The 20,118-nt window shown below is 35.2% G+C and overlaps 2 protein-coding genes across 2 annotated transcripts in view; one reads left to right on the forward strand and one right to left on the reverse strand.

Annotated features, from left to right (window-relative positions):
- Positions 1-20,118, forward strand: part of LOC133663173 (ephrin type-A receptor 3-like) — an 843,338-nt gene that overhangs the window by 624,667 nt on the left and 198,553 nt on the right. The gene's annotated exons all lie outside the window — the stretch shown is intronic.
- LOC133663172 (ephrin type-A receptor 3-like) overlaps positions 1-20,118 on the reverse strand; it is a 168,763-nt gene that overhangs the window by 22,989 nt on the left and 125,656 nt on the right. Inside the window, exons 4-5 of the mRNA XM_062067452.1 lie at positions 9,426-9,581; positions 2,486-2,842 (exon numbers count right to left, since the gene is read on the reverse strand). Of these exons, the coding sequence (XP_061923436.1) occupies positions 2,486-2,842; positions 9,426-9,581 (513 nt within the window). The remainder of the gene's footprint in view (positions 1-2,485; positions 2,843-9,425; positions 9,582-20,118) is intronic.

The following is a 20,118-nucleotide window of genomic DNA, read 5'->3' on the forward strand; positions in this document are numbered from 1 at the left end:
TTTTTTTTCTTCTATCTTTAAATTTAAAAAGAGACAACTGGAATTATATCAAACTGATTTTTGATTTTGATTGGACGTGTCATTGTGAAAATGCTTAAACGAAAATGAAAAAGCATGTTGGAGTTGGGGTGTTGGTGGAGGGAACAGTGATAAAGTCATCTAAAATAATTTGTGTTAAAAAGGGGGCAGATACATATAAGAATATTATTCTTACATCTGCTCCTTTCTGATCATGGAAATGTATAAGAAACAAAAAACAATGAAAGTGTCAACTGTACGTGGCTTTTTCCCTACACTTTGAACTCTGCGGCTTTTAAAACGGTGCAGCTAATTTATGGATTTTTTCCCCCCGCAAATTGCCATGTTTTGTCTTCAAAAGTTGTCGTTAAACCCAAGCAGACGCCTGGAAAGTTGTGTAATTATTATTTGTGCTATGGCGCCATCTTTTGGAGGAGTTGAAAATTTACTTGGGGGCGGCGTGGCCCCAAAATCCTACAGACATCAAACATAGGGCCGTTTAGCAAGTGTCAAATTGTTTTAGTTATATTGTAAATCTTACAAACGTCGCTCGGAGCGATGAATGAAGAATCCGTACGAGTAGAAACGCTATGGACGACTAGAAGACGAACACGGTTAGCTGATGCTAACTTGATTACATTACAATAGCACGTACAAATACGCATTAAAACACTCCTACAGACATCACACGTAGGGCCGTTTAGCAAGTGTTGAATTGTTTTAGTTATATTGTAAAACTTACAAACGTCGCTCGGAGCGAATAATGAAGAATCCATACGAGTAGAAACGCTATGGACGGCGAGACGACGTACGGTTGAAAACACAAACAATAACACACCTTTTTAGTGTATTTGTTTTTGTTTTTTTGGCTGTCTGCGAAGAAAACATCCACTAATTAGCCGCACCGTTTTATAAGCCGCAGGGTTCAAAGCGTAGGAAAAAAAGTAGCATGAAAAAAATCCTACAGATATCAAACATAGGGCCGTTTAGCAAGTGTTGAATTGTTTTAGTTATATTTTAAAACTTACAAACGTCGCTCGGAGCGATGAATAAAGAATCCATACGAGTAGAAACGCTATGGACGACCAGAAGACGAACACGGTTAGCTGATGCTAACTTGATTACGTTACAATAGCACGTACAAATACGCATTAAAACACTCCTACAGACATCACACATAGGGCCGTTTAGCAAGTGTTGAATTGTTTTAGTTATATAGTAAAACTTACAAACGTCGCTCGGAGCGATGAATGAAGAATCCATACGAGTAGAAACGCTATGGACGGCGAGAAAACGTACGGTTGAAAACACTAACGATAACACACCTTTTCAGTGTATTTGTTTTTGTTTTTTTGGCTGTCTGCGAAGAAAATAAACACTAATTAGCCGCACCGTTCTATAAGCCGCAGCGTTCAAAGCGTAGGAATAAAGTAGCATGAAAAAATCCTACAGACATCAAACATAGGGCCGTTTAGTAAGTGTCAAATTGTTTTAGTTATATTGTAAAACTTACAAACGTCGCTCGGAGCGAAGAATGAAGAATCCATACGAGTAGAAACGCTATGGACGACTAGAAGACGAACACGGTTAGCTGATGCTAACTTGATTACATTACAATAGCACGTACAAATACACATTAAAACACTCCTACAGACATCACACATAGGGCCGTTTAGCAAGTGTCGAATTGTTTTAGTTATATTGTAAAACTTACAAACGTCGTTAGGAGCGATGAATGAAGAATCCATACGAGTAGAAACGCTATGGACGGCGAGACAACGTACGGTTGAAAACACTAACAATAACACACCTTTTCAGTGTATTTGTTTTTGTTTTTTTGGCTGTCTGCGAAGAAAAAATCCACTAATTAGCCGCACCGTTCTATAAGCCGCAGGGTTCAAAGCGTAGGAAAAAAGTAGCATGAAAAAAATCCTACAGATATCAAACATAGGGCCGTTTAGCAAGTGTCAAATTGTTTTAGTTATATTGTAAAACTTACAAACGTTGCTCGGAGCGAAGAATGAAGAATCCATACGAGTAGAAACGCTATGGACGACTAGAAGACGAACACGGTTAGCTGATGCTAACATGATTACATTACAATAGCACGTACAAATACACATTAAAACACTCCTACAGACATCACACATAGGGCCGTTCAGCAAGTGTTGAATTGTTTTAGTTATATTGTAAAACTTACAAACGTCGCTCGGAGCGATGAATGAAGAATCCATACGAGTAGAACGCTATGGACGGCGAGACGACGTACGGTTGAAAACACTAACGATAACACACCTTTTCAGTGTATTTGTTTTTGTTTTTTGGCTGTCTGCGAATAAAAAAATCCTCTAATTAGCTGCACCGTTTTATAAGCCGCAGGGTTCAAAGCGTAGGGGGGGGGAAATAGCTGCCTATAGTGTGGAATTTTCGATACATATATTATTAGAGAGTTGTGACCATCTCTTACCGGCCTGATTGGTGGTGATGGTGACGGCGGCGTACTGCCTCATCTTGGGCGCCAGCGGCGAGACGCCGTTCTGCGCCTCGATCTCGAAGGTGTAGTTGGTGTGAGCCAGGAGGTCCGCCACCGTCACGGTGGTGTTCTGCAGGCCCGCCGCCCTCGGCAGGAAGCGCACGTTGCCCCTGCAGGGCTCGCAGTGCGGACCGCCCCCGCCGGCGTCCGCCGTGCCGGCGCGGCATCGCTTGCAGAGGACGGTGAAGGTGAGGTCCCTGCGGCCGCCCGTGTCCTCCGGCCAGCTCCAGTCCAGGATGACCGAGGTCTCGTTGATGGAGGAGATGACGTTCCGAGGGGCCGAGGGAGGACCTGGAGGACGACAGGAAGAGGAAGTGAAGGTGACGTCATGAGAGCGTGGAAAAAAAGGACATTTAACGACACGGCGGTAAATCTGCTTTTTTAATGGCCGCCTTGTAAGTCGATACGTCAGCTCAGCCGTTTTTGAATTCTGCTTTTTTTTCAGGAGGCTTAGAAGTCTACAGTTTGTGTTGGCAACGGCGGGAAGGTAATAACCTCGCTCTAATGTTTATTCCCGGTGTCAAAGTAAATCCTCTTTTTTGAGTGTTACATAAAAAAGGTCCCGACTGCTGTTTTTGTGAGAGTGTGCCGCCAAAAAAGAAAAAAATGTAGGAAAGTAGAGGACCATTAAGAACACTAAAGTCGCTAATAAATTAGATCAGTGTCTCACATACTTTTTTTTTTCTGAACCCGCCTTTTTTGACTATGAAACTTGGTGCAAAAACTGCAGTTTCCCAGTAATATCTGTGTGGGCCACATACATGTGATGATGCGTGTCGGGTTGTACGGTACACTGGTACTAATAAAGTACTGTGGTACAATTAATTTAATTTAATTTAATTTAATTTAATTTAATTTAATTTAATTTAATTTAATTTAATTTCATCTAATTTAATTTAATTTAATTTTGCTTGTAAAGACCAAAACAAATCTACCAGTGAAACAAGTCAAATTTGTCTTGGTAAGATTTCTTGAAATAAGGAATTAGCAAATAAAAACATGCAAAAACTGCACATTTCCAGTAATATGTGATGATGCGTGTCGGGTTGTACGGTATACCAATACTAATAAAGTACTGTGGTACAATTAATTTAATTTAATTTAATTTAATGTAATTTAATTTAATTTAATTTAATTTTATTTTATTTTATTTTATTTTATTTTATTTTATTTTATTTTATTTTATTTTATTTTATTTTATTTTATCTATTTTAATTTAATTTATTTTTGCTTGTAAAGACCAAAAAAAAAATCTGCCAGTGAAACAAGTCAAATTTGTCTTGGTAAGTTTTCTTGAAATAAGGAATTAGCAATAAAAACATGCAAAAACTGCACATTTCCAGTAATATGTGATGATGCGTGTCGGGTTGTACGGTATACCAATACTAATAAAGTACTGTGGTACACTTAATTTAATTTAATTTAATTTAATTTAATTTAATTTAATTTAATTTATTTTTGCTTGTAAAGACCAAAACAAATCTGCCAGTGAAACAAGTCAAATTTGTCTTGGTAAGTTTTCTTGAAATAAGGAATTAGCAATAAAAACATGCAAAAACTGCACATTTCCAGTAATATGTGATGATGTGTGTCGGGTTGTACGGTATACCAATACTAATAAAGTACTGTGGTACAATTAATTTAATTTAATTTAATTTAATTTAATTTAATTTAATTTTATTTAATTTAATTTTATTTTATTTTATTTTATTTTATCTAATTTATTTTAATTTATTTTTGCTTGTAAAGACCAAAAAAAATCTGGCAGTGGAACAAGTCAAAATTGTCTTGGTAAGATTTCTTGAAATAAGGAATTAGCAAATAAAAACATGCAGAAACTGTGGTTTTCCAGTAATATGTGATGATGTGTGTCGTGTTGTACGGTATACCGGTCCTAATAAAGTACTGTGGTACAAATTTATTAATTTATATAATTTAATATAATTTATTAAATGTATTTATTTTTTAAATTCATTTATTTTTTAAATTCATTTATTTATTTAATTCATTTAAGTCATCTAATTCAGTGGTCCCCAACCGGCCGCGGACCGATTGGTACCGGGCCGCACAAGAAATTAAAAAATAAAAATAAAAATAAAAATAAAAATAATAATTATTAAATCAACATAAAAAACACAATATATACATTATATATCAATATAGATCAATACAGTCTGCAGGGATACAGTCCGTAAGCACACATGATTGTATTTCTTTATGAAAAAAAAAAATGAAAAAAAAATTCACCCTCCTCCCGGTTCGTGGGACAAATTTTTTAGCGTTGACCGGTCCGCAGCTACAAAAAGGTTGGGGACCACTGATCTAATTCATTTAATTTTTGAATGTATTTGATTTTTTAAATTTATTTATTCAATTTAATTTAATTTATTTTTGTTTGTAAAGGGCAAAAAAATCTGGCAGTGGAACACGTCAAAATTGTCTTGGTAAGATTTCTTGAAATAAGGAATTAGCAAATAAAAACGTGCAAAAACTGCAGTTTTCCAGTAATATGCGATGATGTGTGTCAGGTTATGTGGTATACTAGTCCTAATAAAGTACCATGGTACAAATTAATTATTTTATTTATTTTATTTATTTAAAAAATCTATGTATTTAATTTAATTTAATTTATTTATTCATTTAATTAAATTATATATATATATATATATATATATATATATATATATATATATATATATATATATATATATATATATATATATATATATATATATATATATATATATATATATATATATATATATATATATATATATATATATATATATATATATATATATATATATATATATATATATATATATATATATATATATATATATATATATATATATATATATATATATATATATATATATATATATATATGTATGTGTGGGGAAAAATCACAAGACTATTTCATCTCTACAGGCCTGTTTCATGAGGGGTTTTCCTCAATCCTCAGGAGAGAGAAAATCTCCTGAGGATTGAGGAAAACCCCTCATGAAACAGGCCTGTAGAGATGAAATAGTCTTGTGATTTTTCCCCACACATACATATAACGCTCTACCACGGTATCGAGCACTATTTTTTTGGATAATCTAATTAAGACATATATATATATATATATATATATATATATATATATATATATATATATATATATATATATATATATATATATATATATATATATATATATATATATATATATATATATATTTTTTATATATATATATTTTTTTTAATTTCCAAAATCATCCTTAGATTGCAATAGCAAAAATATGTTTATTATGTCATAAGATTTTCTGTAAAAATAAATCAAATTATGAAATTTGTTTTGGTGCCCTTTATTTTGAAAAGTATCGCAACACATTTTGCTATTGGGTCAGGTTAAAACCCCCAGATGCATGTCATATTTATTATTGTCTTGGCGGATTTTATTTTGAATACACAGAAACTGTACATGTGTCAAGACAATCAGTACAAAAAACTCCTCACACTGAGTTAATCACAATGTTGTAGAATTGATGTCGGGCCCCTTGATGGCTGTGCGGCTCCCAGAAGAGAGGAGCTGTGTCCAGCTGACCAGATGGTGTTTAGGTAATAACAGCCCGTCAGGACACTTCCTCTAATTAGGATTCTGTCCATTACAGAGGATCTCCATTTGCATCTCCTGCAACTTGGTGAAACCTGACGAATGGCTTTCTCCTTTAGCACTTTGCTCATAAATTAATACGTAATCAGACATGAGGGAGCGGGCTGATTTATAGATTCCTGCGGAATGGCTTCTGGAAGGCTCGCAAAGACGGATCTGCAATCAATTTGCATGGCGGGAGGACAAACAGACTGGTGTCGGCAGCAGAAAGGGAGGATAAGAAATATCCCTGACTTCTCTCGTGTCTGAATGCATCAAAGTAATTGCTCTTTTCGGATTTCTGTTACCAAGTCTTTATTATTATTATTATTATTATTATTATTATTATTATTATTATTATTATTATTATTATTATTATTATATCGCGATGCATCTAATGTACGGAATAATTCTGGTTGCGCTTACCGACCTCGAAGCTATTTTATTTGGTACATGGCCAAATGATAAGTGTGACCTATAGATGGCAGTCATACATAAGAGATATGTGTAGACTTTAAGATCGTCTTTAAGAATGTCAATAAAGTCCATTCATTTGCTGTGAATTCCCGACTATATTTTTTTCCTACACTTTGAACTCTGCGGCTTTTTAAACGGTGCGATTAATTAATGGATTTTTTTTTTTCAAACGGTTAAAAACACAAAAACTAAGCACACACTTACAAAAAAAAATTAAACTAAATAAAATAAATTAAAGTAAATAAAATAAAATAAATTGATTAATTGGTACCACTGTACTTTATACCGTACAATCCGACACGCATCATCACATATTACTGGAAAACTGCAGTTTTTGCATGTTTTTTTTTTGCTAATTCCATATTTCAAAAAATCTTACCAAGACAACTTTGACTTGTTTCACTGCCAGATTTTTTTTTGCTCTTTACAAACAAAAATAAATAAAATTTAATTTAATAAATACATGAAATAAAAAAATAATTACATTTAATAAATTAAATTAAATTATATAAATTAATTAATTTGTACCACAGTACTTTATTAGGACCAGTATAGCGTACAATCCGACACGCATCATCACATATTACTGGAAATGTGCAATTTTTGCACGTTTTTAATTGCTAATTCCTTATTTCAAGAAACAATAACTGTTTTTATTGACTATTGTCTATTTTATTGATTGTGGGACAAGCAGTAGAAAATGAATGGATGGTACTTTTCCGTCATTTATTGTTTGTCTTTGGTACACTAATGTGTATATTTTCGGCCATTTGTTCTTTGTTTTATTTTTGCAAAAATATATATATAAATATATATATATTTTTATATTGCTCTTTTTATCTTTGGTATGAACATTATTATGTCAACTCGAAGTTATTATTACTTTTTTTGTTTTTTTGTTGTTGCTATTTTTGTATTACAACATTTTATTATTTGATCATGTTGTACTGCATTGTAATCTTTTGTTTTGTGATTATGTGATGTTTTTTTGCCTGGACCCCAGGAAAAATAGTCCCCACTGCGGTGTAGACTAATGGGGATCCTTAATAAACTAAACTAAACTAAACTAAACTAAACTAAACTAAACACAACTGAATATGTGTGTTATTGTACGTGCTATGGTGCCATCTTGTGGACATTTGCTCACTGCAGGTGCTGCCCGTCTGTTTAGATTCGCTTTCAACCGGAAGTACAAGTCCCGATCCGTCTTGTAAACATTTCTACACGTACGGATTGTTCACTCATCACTCCGAGCAACATTTTTTAATTTTACAATATAACTACAACTATTCCTACTCACTAAAGCGTCCCACGTGTGATGTCTGTAAGAGTGTTTTCGTACACGTTTGTACGCGGTATCGTAATATAATCAAGCTAACGTCGCTAGTATTAGCTGAAATGCTAACATGTCTACCATCATCAACTTACAATGGCATTCTTTTTGTGTTGTTTCAGTTTCACAAATTCCTCAGTAAATTCGCCAAAACGTCACCGTGGACTTATTGAGTCTGTTTAGCTGATTGGAGAGCTAGCTTCCGCAGCTAGTGGGTCCATGACGATGAATTCTGTTTTGTTTTAACAGCCGTTTTACTGCCTTGTTACAAACACTGTTTGGAAACAATTATATGTAAATAAACATTTTCAAAATCTTTCTGTGTAAATAAATAAATTCACAACAAATAAATCTGCGGCTTATAGTCCAGTGAACGAATATATGGAAACAATTGTTTCCTTAAAGCATTTAGTGGGTGTGGCTTGTATTCGGAAATCACAGTATAGTTTGTCTATTCACGTTCAAGAATGGTAAAATTGAGAAAATAACTATTCAAATAAAATATTTTGATTCTCCCTTGCGTAGGACGTCTTGTTTAAAGGATGCTTCATTTAAGAATTGAAGTTAAATAATGCTTGTTTTCAGAATAAAATACTTATTTAAAAAAAAAAAAATCCTGCTATCTAGATCATCTTAATTTAGGATGTCTTATCAACATGACTGCATGGTAAAATAATATCACTAGTTTTTAGTATTGTTTTTCCAAAAATGTAGTCATATTTATTTTATATTTGATTGGAGAGCTAGCTTCCGCAGCTAGTGAGTCCATGACGGTGACTTCTGTTTTGTTTTAACTGCCGTTTTACTGCCTTTTTGACCCTGTTTGGAAACCATCACGGTATGTAAATACACATTTACATAATTGTTTCTGTGTATATAACTCATTTCACATACAATAAGAGGTTTGAAAACCAGTACTTATTTATTATTATTATTATTATTATTATTATTATTATTTAAACCAGTACTTACTTATTATAATTTAACAGAAAATATGTTGTGCTTCTGTAGGATATTATTTACGGTGCGTACTTTAAGAATGGTAATACTAAAAAAATAATAATCATGCCCTTAATTCTACTTGACTTGCATCCTTACTCAGCTCGTCTGCAGTTGACTGTTGCAGAAAGTTCTGAGAATCGATGCATTTATAGTTTGACCATGTTGTTTTTACCCTCAAACGAATCCCATGCAATGTCGGTGGCATCTGGAAGCGTTTACAGCATCATGGAACACTGAAGCTCATTGACAGTTAAACTAATGGCGGGGATTATCAGCTCCTCGGGGCAGGGTGTAGACACGTTTTTATTGAATGTTTTATTGCTAACTGAAAAATCCTCCAACTCCGCGTCGTACTTTTTTCCCCTCTTGTGAGGCGTCAAACGGCGGCGGTCGATAACGAGGCGATCGGAACCCGTGTCACTTACGAGTGCAGGCCATGGCGGCCGGGTCCCCCTCGGCTCGGAAGTAGTTCTTCTCACAGCCGCAATGCAAGGATCCCTCGTGGTGAGCGTAGCTGTGAGGCGGACACTTGGAACACTCCGCGTTTCCCACTGTGGATTTGTAGAAGCCCGCCCTGCACACTGTGGACAGAAGACAGAGAACAGAGACATTATTTATCAATTGTGCTGAGGTTGTACTTTTCTATCCGTGCAAAGGGACGACTTGCAATCCGAGATTGCGTGTCGTCTCGTATCGGTGTTTGTTGACTGCCGAGGGCGAACATCGAGTGCCTTGACGCAGACAAAGCAGAGACAGGGCGATATCACGAGTGTCAGCACATTTCCATTTCATGAATAATCATATATTGTGTCCAACTGGGGCGGCTGAAATTACCCCACTTCCTTGAGAAGCAGCCTCGGTGATGTAACCAGGGACCTCACAAATAAATAGAGGAACACGTGGGCTGTGCCTTAGAGCGTAGGTTGGAACTGTGACTAAGTGCCCAATATGTCTCTCCACATTGAGCTAAATTGAACTCTGTCTCTGCATGATTCCTTGCTTCTTGTCTGTTTAATAGATGTCATCAGTGTTTGAACCAGACAAATACACTCGTATTTCTCCTATATATATTTTTTTTTCATTGTAATTGGAATGTATCCAAAATAAATAAAACAAACATATAATTAAAAAATATATATACAATCCATCTAATCTGACCTGAAAGGTAAAACTACAGTATAACAAAAATCAGACGTTTCCAAAGTGCCCGCGGCGTATTTAAAAAAATATTTTTGAAAAAAAAAAAAAAAAAACATAAAAAAGTGATAATAAAAGATCAAACAAGTAAAAGTAAAATGTAACAAGAAAAAGTTGTAACAAGAAAAATTTGCAATGTTGACTTTAATAACACAAACAGGCTGTTTTTTTCTTTAAAACGGTCATTGCTCAAAACATAATAATGAATCAAAATCAATGTTGTTATGATTTATTGACCTATTCAAGCCTTCCAGTTACATCGCTTCACATATTCCACTTTAATATATATTTTTGGGGAAAATATTGCATATTTTGTGTGTTTACCATATGCAAAAAAATAAAAACAATATATATATATATATATATATATATATATATATATATATATATATATATATATATATATATATATATATATATATATATATATATATATATATATATATATATATATATATATATATATATATATTGTTTTTGTTTGTTTTGTTTACCATATAGAAGAAAATAAAATAAAATAAAATAAAAAATAAAAATAAAAAATATTTTTTTTTGTTTGTTTGTTTTTTTGTTTTGTTTACCATATAAAAAAAATAAAATAAATAAAATAAAATAAAATAAAAAAATATATATACATATATATATAATTTTATTTTTATTTTTAATATATATATATATATATATATATATATATATATATATATATATATATATATATATATATATGTGTATATATATATATATATATATATATATATATATATGTATATATATATATATATATATATATATATATATATATATATATATATATATAAATATATTTATATATATATATATATATATATATATACATATATATATATATATATATATATATATATATATATATATATATATATATATATATATATATATATATATATATATATATATATATATATATATATATATATATATATATATATATATGCCAAAAAGGGCATAAAACAAACTAACACAAAAATAACAAAAACATAAAATCATGGGATATATATGAAATTGATCTAGAGGGGGAAAAAACCCCAGTATGACTTAGTTTTATTACTTTTATGTCCTCAATAATTTGAGTGGGATTTAAAAAAATAAATAATAATAATAATAAATAAATAAATAAAAATCGATGGTGATGTGAAGTATTATTATTATTATTTGTAATCGATTTCAGGCCCCAAATACTTCACATGAATTATTCCACTATGAATTGTTTTTTGGGAAGGAATAGTTTTGAGTTTTTGCCATTTGAAACAGGGATTTATTTGACAAAAGAGGACACAAAACATTTAAACATGTATTTATTTCTTACTTATTATCATCCTATGGACCTGAAGTTGATCTAGAGATTGAAGTGTTTAATAATCCAATAACATTCTTGAGGAGCGCCATCGAGGCAAAAAACAAACAAAATCTATTTATCGCTTTTGAAAATGACAAAAAAATGTCTGTGTATTTGCAACAATGTTACTTTAATGCATGATGTCACTTGAAGCAATAAATAAAAACAAATAGTGGGACTACTTGTTTTTGTAAAAGAGGAATAATGTAAACAGCAGAACTCTACTAAAACAGAGAGAAAGACGTGAAAAAGAGCAGCTTCACCTCAAACATGACATTTATGACGTTATCATGGTAATTATATATCACAGTCAGGCCATCATAACATTTTTAGTGTGAGAGAGAACTTCTCCTTATGGACTTTTCATGTGACAGTGGTGATATGTTGTGTTTTCTCAACCACAACTGGAGAAATATTTTCCTAACAGCTGGAATCGGATGATAAAAAAATCCTGTTTTTTAAAGTGGCTCTGCCAGGGGAAAAAAAGGAGGAAAAAGATGGCGATGGCAAAATCAGATTCCACTCAAAGGAGAGAAGAGAACTTCAAAATGTGTTCCACTGACATAGTGCAGCAGTGTGTGTGGGGGCGTTTGCGTTTGTTAGCATATGTGCACCAAGATAGTAACATAAAACAAACACTTACATAAACAACAATCTTTTTATGTAAGTAACTCCTTTCACAATTTATATATCTGTGGCTTATAGTCCGGGGTGGCCTTTATATGGAAACCATATTTTTGTTCTAAAAGTTTGGAGTGTGGCTTATACAGTATATATATATATATATATATATATATATATATATATATATATATATATATATATATATATATATATATATATATATATATATATATATATATATATATATATATATATATATATATATATATATATATATATATATATATATATATATATATATATATATATATATAAATAACAATAAAAATATATATATATGTATATATATATTTGTAATTTATTTTATTTTATTTTTTTTTATATGGTAAACAAAACAAAAAAACAAACAAACAAAAAAAATATATATTTTTATTTTTTATTTTATTTTATTTTATTTTCTTCTATATGGTAAACAAAACAAACAAAAACAATATATTTATCGGTGTGCTTCTGTTTTGTTTGATCGACCATTTTACTGCCTTGTTACAGACAATGTTTGGAAACAATTAAGGTACATAAATCAACATTTAAAAAATATTTCTGTGTAAATAACTCAGTCCATGACGGTGACTTCTGTTTTGCTCATTCAGCCGTTTTACTGCGGTTTGGAAATAATAAAGGTATGGAAATAAACAAAATATTTTGTTTTTAGTAAGTAACTCATTTCACAACTTATATATCTGCAGCTTATAGTCCGGTACGGCTAACATATGGAAAACATATTTTTGTCCTAAAAGTTTGAAGTGTGGTCTATATATCGGTTGCGCTTCTGTTTTGTTCGATCAGCCGTTTTACTGCCTTGTTACAGACACTGTTTGGAAACAATTAAGGTATGTAAATAAACATTTACAGAATATGTGTAAATAACTGATTTCACAACATATATCAATCAATCAATCAATCAATGTTTATTTATATAGCCCTAAATCACAAGTGTCTCAAAGGGCTGTACAAGCCACAACGACATGTATATCTGCATCTTATAGTCCAGTGGTCCCCAACCTTTTTGTAGCTGGGGACCGGTCAACGCTTGAAAATTTGTCCCACGGATCGGGGGGAGGGGGTGGGGGGATTTTTTTTTTTTTTTATTATTTTTTTTTTTTTCAAAAAGAAATACAATCATGTGTGCTTACGGACTGTATACCTGCAGACTGTATTGATCTATATTGAAATACACATACAGAATATGTATATATAGTGTTTTTATGTTGATTTAATTTAAAAAAAAAAAAATATATATATATATATATATATTTTTTTTATTATTATTATTTTTTTTTAATTTCTTGCGCGGCCCGGTACCAATCGGTGGTTGGTGACCACTGTTATAGTAAATTTTTCTTCATTCCTTACCCTAACCCCAACCCCAACCCCAACTCTAACCCTAACCCCAAACCTAACCCTAACCCTAACCCCAACCCCAACCCCAACCCCAACCCTAACCCTAACCCTAACCCTAACCCTAACCCTAACCCCAACCCCAACCCCAACCCTAACCCTAGCCGTAGCCCTAACCCTAACCAACTATTTTTCTTTATGCCTAACCCTAACCCTAACCCTAACCCTGACCCGCGGCCCGGTGGTTGGGGACCACTGTTATAGTCCATTTTTCTTCATTCCTTACCCTAACCCCAACCCCAACCCCAACTCTAACCCTAACCCCAAACCTAACCCTAACCCTAACCCCAACCCCAACCCTAACCCTAACCCTAACCCTAACCCTAACCCTAACCCTAACCCTAACCCCTAACCTTAACCCTAACCCTAACCCTAACCCTAACCCCAACCCCAACCCCAACCCTAACCCTAGCCCTAGCCCTAACCCTAACCAACTATTTTTCTTCATGCCTAACCCTAACCCTAACCCCAACCCTAACCCTAACCTCAAACCTAACCCTAACCCTAACCCTAACCCTAACCCTAACCCTAACCCTAACCCTAGCCCCAACCCTAGCCCTAACCCTAACCAACTCTCTTTCTTTATGCCTAACCCTAACCCTAACCCTAACCCTAACCCTAACCCGGTGGTTGGGGACCACTGTTATAGTCCATTGAAGGAAATATATCAACGTTTTGTTTCCCCTAAAATTTAGGGGGTGCAGCTAATTTAAATAATGCCGCGCTCTACAGTCCGTAAAATGAGAATAAAGTTCCATTGCATTCCAAATAGACTCGACGCTGAGTCGGCGTAGCACGCAGCGAGCGCCGGGCAGACAGCTTATTTAGCCACATAAATGATGGTAATATCTGCTAATTCCCAACATAATTCTTCATACCCGGGTGGTCTGCTTTCAATTTATTTTCCCCTAATTCTTCATGCGGCGTCTGCCGTTTTTTTTTTATTGAACCGCACCACGCTCATCCTTCTTGATGTACATCGAAGTCATCTCATTTATATATCCGCAGTTGACAAATGACTTTATTTTTTCTTCTCATTGCGGGTCTAATTTATGGCGCGGAGGGTTGGGTTTCTTCTTCATGGCACGCCGGCCGGGCCGCACAGCAGAGCTTCCTAATATTTGTTCCACGCTGGTAAAAACTCTCCCATGTCTGTTGGCATGTGTAAAAGAAATCAATAAAAATACGACATGAATCATCAAATCAATACCAGCAGTGAAATGCATGGAGGGTGTATCACGCCGCCCCCCCCCCCCCCCCCCCCCCCCGAAACACGACGCCATCATTCCCTCCAAGACAAAGACCACTGCCACGCGATATGTTGCTGCTATGAATAAGTAAGACTACAATTGTCTCAATCAATAGCCCAGGTCATGTGACACCCTCGTCAATAATTAAGGGTTAGGGCAGGGGTCACCAACGCGGTGCCCGCGGGCACCAGGTAGCCCGTAAGGACCAGATGAGTTGCCTGCTGGCCTGTTCTAAAAATAGCTCAAATAGCAGCACTTACCTGTGAGCTGCCTCTATTTTTTAAATTGTATTTATTTACTAGCAAACTGGTCTCGCTTTGCCCGACATTTTTAATTCTAAGAGAGACAAAACTCAAATAAAATTTGAAAATCCAAGAAAATATTTTAAAGACTTGGTCTTCACTTGTTTAAATAAATTAATTCATTTTTTTACTTTGCTTCTTATAACTTTCAGAAAGACAATTTTAGAGAAAAAATACAACCTTAAAAATTATTTTAGGATTTTTAAACACATATACCTTTTTACCTTTTAAATTCCTTCCTCTTCTTTCCTGACAATTGAAATCAATGTTCAAGTAAATTAGTTTTTTTTATTGTAAATAATAATAAATACATTTTACTTTAATTTTAGCTTCTGTTTTTCGACGAAGAATATTTGTAAAATATTTCTTCAAACTTATAATGATTCAAATTCAAAAAAATTATTCTGGCAAATCTACAAAATCTGTAGTATCAAATTTAAATCTTATTTCAAAGTCTTTTGAATTTCTTTTAAATGTTTTGTTCTGGAAAATCTAGAAGAAATAATGATTTGTCTTTGTTAGAAATATAGCTTGGTCCAATTTGTTATATATTCTAACAAAGTGCAGATTGGATTTTAACCTATTTAAAACATGTCATCAACATTCTAAAATTAATCTTAATCAGGAAAAATTACTAATGATGTTCCATAAATTATTTTTTTAATTTTTTCAAAAAGATTCAAATTAGCTAGTTTTTCTCTTCTTTTTTTCGGTTGAATTTTGAATTTTAAAGAGTCAAAATTTAAGATAAACTATGTTTCAAAATGTAATTTTCATTTTTTTTCGTGTTTTCTCCTCTTTTAAACCGTTCAATTAAGTGTAAATATCATTCATTATTAATAATAACATAGAGTTAAAGGTAAATTGAGCAAATTGGCTAATTCTGGCAATTTATTTAAGTGTGTATCAAACTGGTAGCCCTTCGCATTAATCAGTACCCAAGAAGTAGCTCTTGGTTTCAAAAAGGTTGGTGACCCCTGGGTTAGGGTCACAAGTAGTCCCCCCCCCCCCCAATTGAAAATACTACAATAAAACACTTTTTAGACCTTTTTTCTGAGGGAAATAGTTCCCAATCAGCATCTCCAACACGATGACCCAGACAGTCCTCCTGTTCTGTTGTTGTGTTTTTCACTCGACCCATAATTAGCTGGATTATGGGTAATTTATGAACATGGTAATGGCATATGCAACCACCCCACGCCTTCACCGCAGCTCGATCCCCCTTAGGGATGATGGGAGGGCTGAGTAGCGCCCTCCGTAGCTCCCACTCCCTCGCCTCTGTTGCAAGTTTTGTTGATTCTATGTAACTTAAAGTTAAAGTACCAATGATTGTCACACACACACTAGGTGTGGTGAAATTTGTCCTCTGCATTTGATCCATCCCCTTGTTCCACCCCCTGGGAGGTGAGGGGAGCAGTGGGCAGCAGCGGTGGCCGCACCCGGCAATCATTTTTGGTGATTTAACCCCCAATTTTCAACCCTTGATGCTGAGTGCCAAGCAGGGAGGTAATGGGTCCCATTTTTATAGTCTTTGGTATGATTCGGGCGGGGTTTGAACTCACAACCTACCAATCTCAGAGGGGACACTCTAACCACTAGGCCACTGAGTAAGTGTGCTTACGTGTGCTATGGCTATGAGGTTTTTGTCACTGGCCTCAAGGTTAACCCTAACCCCAAACCTAACCCCAACCATAACCCTAACCCTAACCCCAACTCTAAACCTAACCCGAACCCGAACCCCAACCGTAGCCCTAACCCTAGCCCTAACCCTAACCAACTCTTTTTTCTTCATTCCTTACCCTAACCCCAACCCCAACCCCAACTTTAAACCTAACCCCAACCATAACCCTAACCCTAACCCCAACTCTAAACCTAACCCGAACCCGAACCCCAACCGTAGCCCTAACCCTAGCCCTAACCCTAACCAACTATTTTTTCTTCATTCCTTACCCTAACCCCAACCCCAACCCCAACTCTAAACCTAACCCCAAACCTAACCCTAACCCTAACCCCAACCCCAACCCTAACCCTAACCCTAACCCTAACCCTAACCCTAACCCTAACCCCAACCCCAACCCCAACCCTAACCCTAGCCCTAGCCCTAACCCTAACCAACTATTTTTCTTTATGCCTAACCCTAACCCTAACCCCAACCCTAACCCTAACCTCAAACCTAACCCTAACCCTTACCACAAACCTAACCCTAACCCTAACCCCAACCCTAGCCCTAACCCTAACCAACTCTCTTTCTTTATGCCTAACCCTAACCCTAACCCTAACCCTAACCCCACACCCCTCCCTAGCCCTAACCCTAACCAACTATTTTACTTTATGCCTAACCCTAACCCTAACACTAACCCTAACCTCAAACCCAACCCTAGCCCTAACCCTAACCAACACTCTTTCTTTATGCCTAACCCTAACCCTAACCCTAACCCTAACCCTAACCCTAACCCTAACCCCACCCCCCACCCTAGCCCTAACCCTAACCAACTATTTTCTTTATGCTTAACCCTAACCCTAATCCTAATCCTAACCCTAATTTCTAATCCTAACCCTAACCCCAACACCAACCACAAACCTAACCCTAACCCCAACCCCAACCCCAACCCCAACCCCAACCCCAACCCCAACCCCAACCCCAACCCTAACCCTAACCCTAATCAACTATTTTTCTTTATGCCTAACCCTAACCCTAACCCTAACCCTAACCCTAACCCCAACCCTAAACCAAACCCTAATCCTAACACTTACCCTAACCCTTTGACTGAATTTACTCTCCCCCCCCCCCATTGTTTACCTGTTTTTTACCTATTTTTTGTGAGGGTCACCAGAAGTTTTTCAGTCTCCCTGTAACGTTTGTCTGATCTTGAATGAGATTGTGCTGAAAATCTCAATTTCACTTCGGGGATTAAAAAAGTACTTCTGATTCTGATTCTGATTCTGTAATGACTACATTACTACTTACAAGGTAGTTACTGCTTTAAAAGAGACCGTGTCCTGAATGGGGATGGGTACAGTTCACATTTTAAATGATACGGTACCTGTGACTCTGTACCGGTACTTAAAGGTACCAATCTGCGGTTCTTCTGTGTGTTATTAGCCAAATTGGCATATACTAGTTGTCAGGACGGAGTTCTAAGAACTACCACACTTGAAATACCCTTCCCTGTTGGCACATGGCTGGGGACCTTGGTAAGAAACATGTGTGATGCATATCCGTGGCGTATTACTTTAACACGGGTCTGTGTTGTGGCTAGGAGGAGCGCATACTCCGGCAAGGGGCGTAGCTCGTCAGTTCAACCAAACACTGACGTATTTCAGTTCCTATGGGACTCAGTAGGAGCTAAAATGGTTATAGGATCTGAGGGCCGTAGTACAGAGTTCCCGTATGTCGGAACACGACGGAAAACGGTTATAGGAACTCCAAAAAGTCCCTACAGTCGGAAAACGACGAATGTTGAAGAACCACTTAGGAACTTTCAGTTTTGGTTGACTTAGGTGTTGCCAGTGGACCAAAGCGGTAATGTTTTGCCAGAAGAAGACCACATTTCCCATCAGGACTAGCGTATATTAATGTCAAACTGCCATGATGTACTATTGGCATACATATTAGGTCTCTAATGGCAATGCTGATGTTAAATAGCAGACACTATCAAGAATTTATCTTGGATTTCACTACAAATGCTACGGATACAGGTCCGAAGCAAAGAAAGACCGTCGAAGGAAGTAGTGTGGAACCTCAAACTATTACCGACCGTTACCACGCAAATTTAGCATTATCATTTCGATTTGAGCATCGGAATTCACCTCCTAGTTTAGCAGGATAGAGCCAAGGAAGCATCGATTTTAAATCCCTCCTCATTTTTTAGCTCAGGCCAACGAGTGGAACCCGGGGACAATGTTGATCCTGACTGTCCTTTTGTTCGGGTAGCCTTTCCTTTTTTTTGTCTCCTAGGGCACAATTTTTCATTTCTTTGGTTGTTTGGTTGACCCACTAACTTCCGCAGCTAGTGGGTCCACGACGACGACTTCTGTTTTGTTTGATCAGCCGTTTTACTACCGTCTTACAGGCACCGTTTGGAAACAATTAAGGTATGTAAATAAATATTTACAAAATATTTATCTGTAAATAACTAATTTCACAATCTATATACGGCCTATATTACGGTGTGGTTTAAATACATATTTTAGTTGTATTTTTTAGTGGGTGTGGCTTATATTTATATGTGTATACTCAGTTACAGCTCATTTCACTACCTATTCTGTGTTATATGTGTTTTATGTTGCACGATTGCACCAGGAACAATTCCTAGTTTGTGAACCCGTTCTCAAACAATGGCAATAAAAAACTATTCTGATTCTGATTCGGATTCTGATTCTGATATAGTCCAGAGAATATGGTATATGGCACAGTCAAGCTGTGAGCGTATTTTGGAAAAGAGTTCCCTTAATGTACTTTTTTTTTGGTTTATTGCTTAAGTTACATGAAGAAACGTTACATACTTACATTAATCCAACTTGTCTGAAAAGGAATGCGGAAAAACAAATGTTATTCATTCCTACCGCTTATACTAATCAATTATTGATAATTAGGTCGCATGATGCATTTAAGACATAGGTGAAAACTATACCAACTAGGACAATTGTACCTCATTAGGCTATGTTTGGGTTAGAAAATACAGTGGTTATTGATCATGGGGATTAAAGCGAACACATGACTTATCTCCCAGTTCCTGTCCTGTCGACCTGTGACTTCGGTCTTCGCTTATAAATTGATCGGTGTCACACTGGGAATGCGGCAACATTCCTCTGCCCTTGACCTGGTAGCCTAAACAGAAGCTTCAAGTCGCCATGGCTCTCAGCGATGGTGACTCAAACATCAGAGTTCAGTCGAGCAACAGACACAGTG

Source organism: Entelurus aequoreus, linkage group LG13 (assembly GCF_033978785.1).
Source record: "Entelurus aequoreus isolate RoL-2023_Sb linkage group LG13, RoL_Eaeq_v1.1, whole genome shotgun sequence".
Lineage (NCBI taxonomy): Eukaryota > Metazoa > Chordata > Actinopteri > Syngnathiformes > Syngnathidae > Entelurus > Entelurus aequoreus.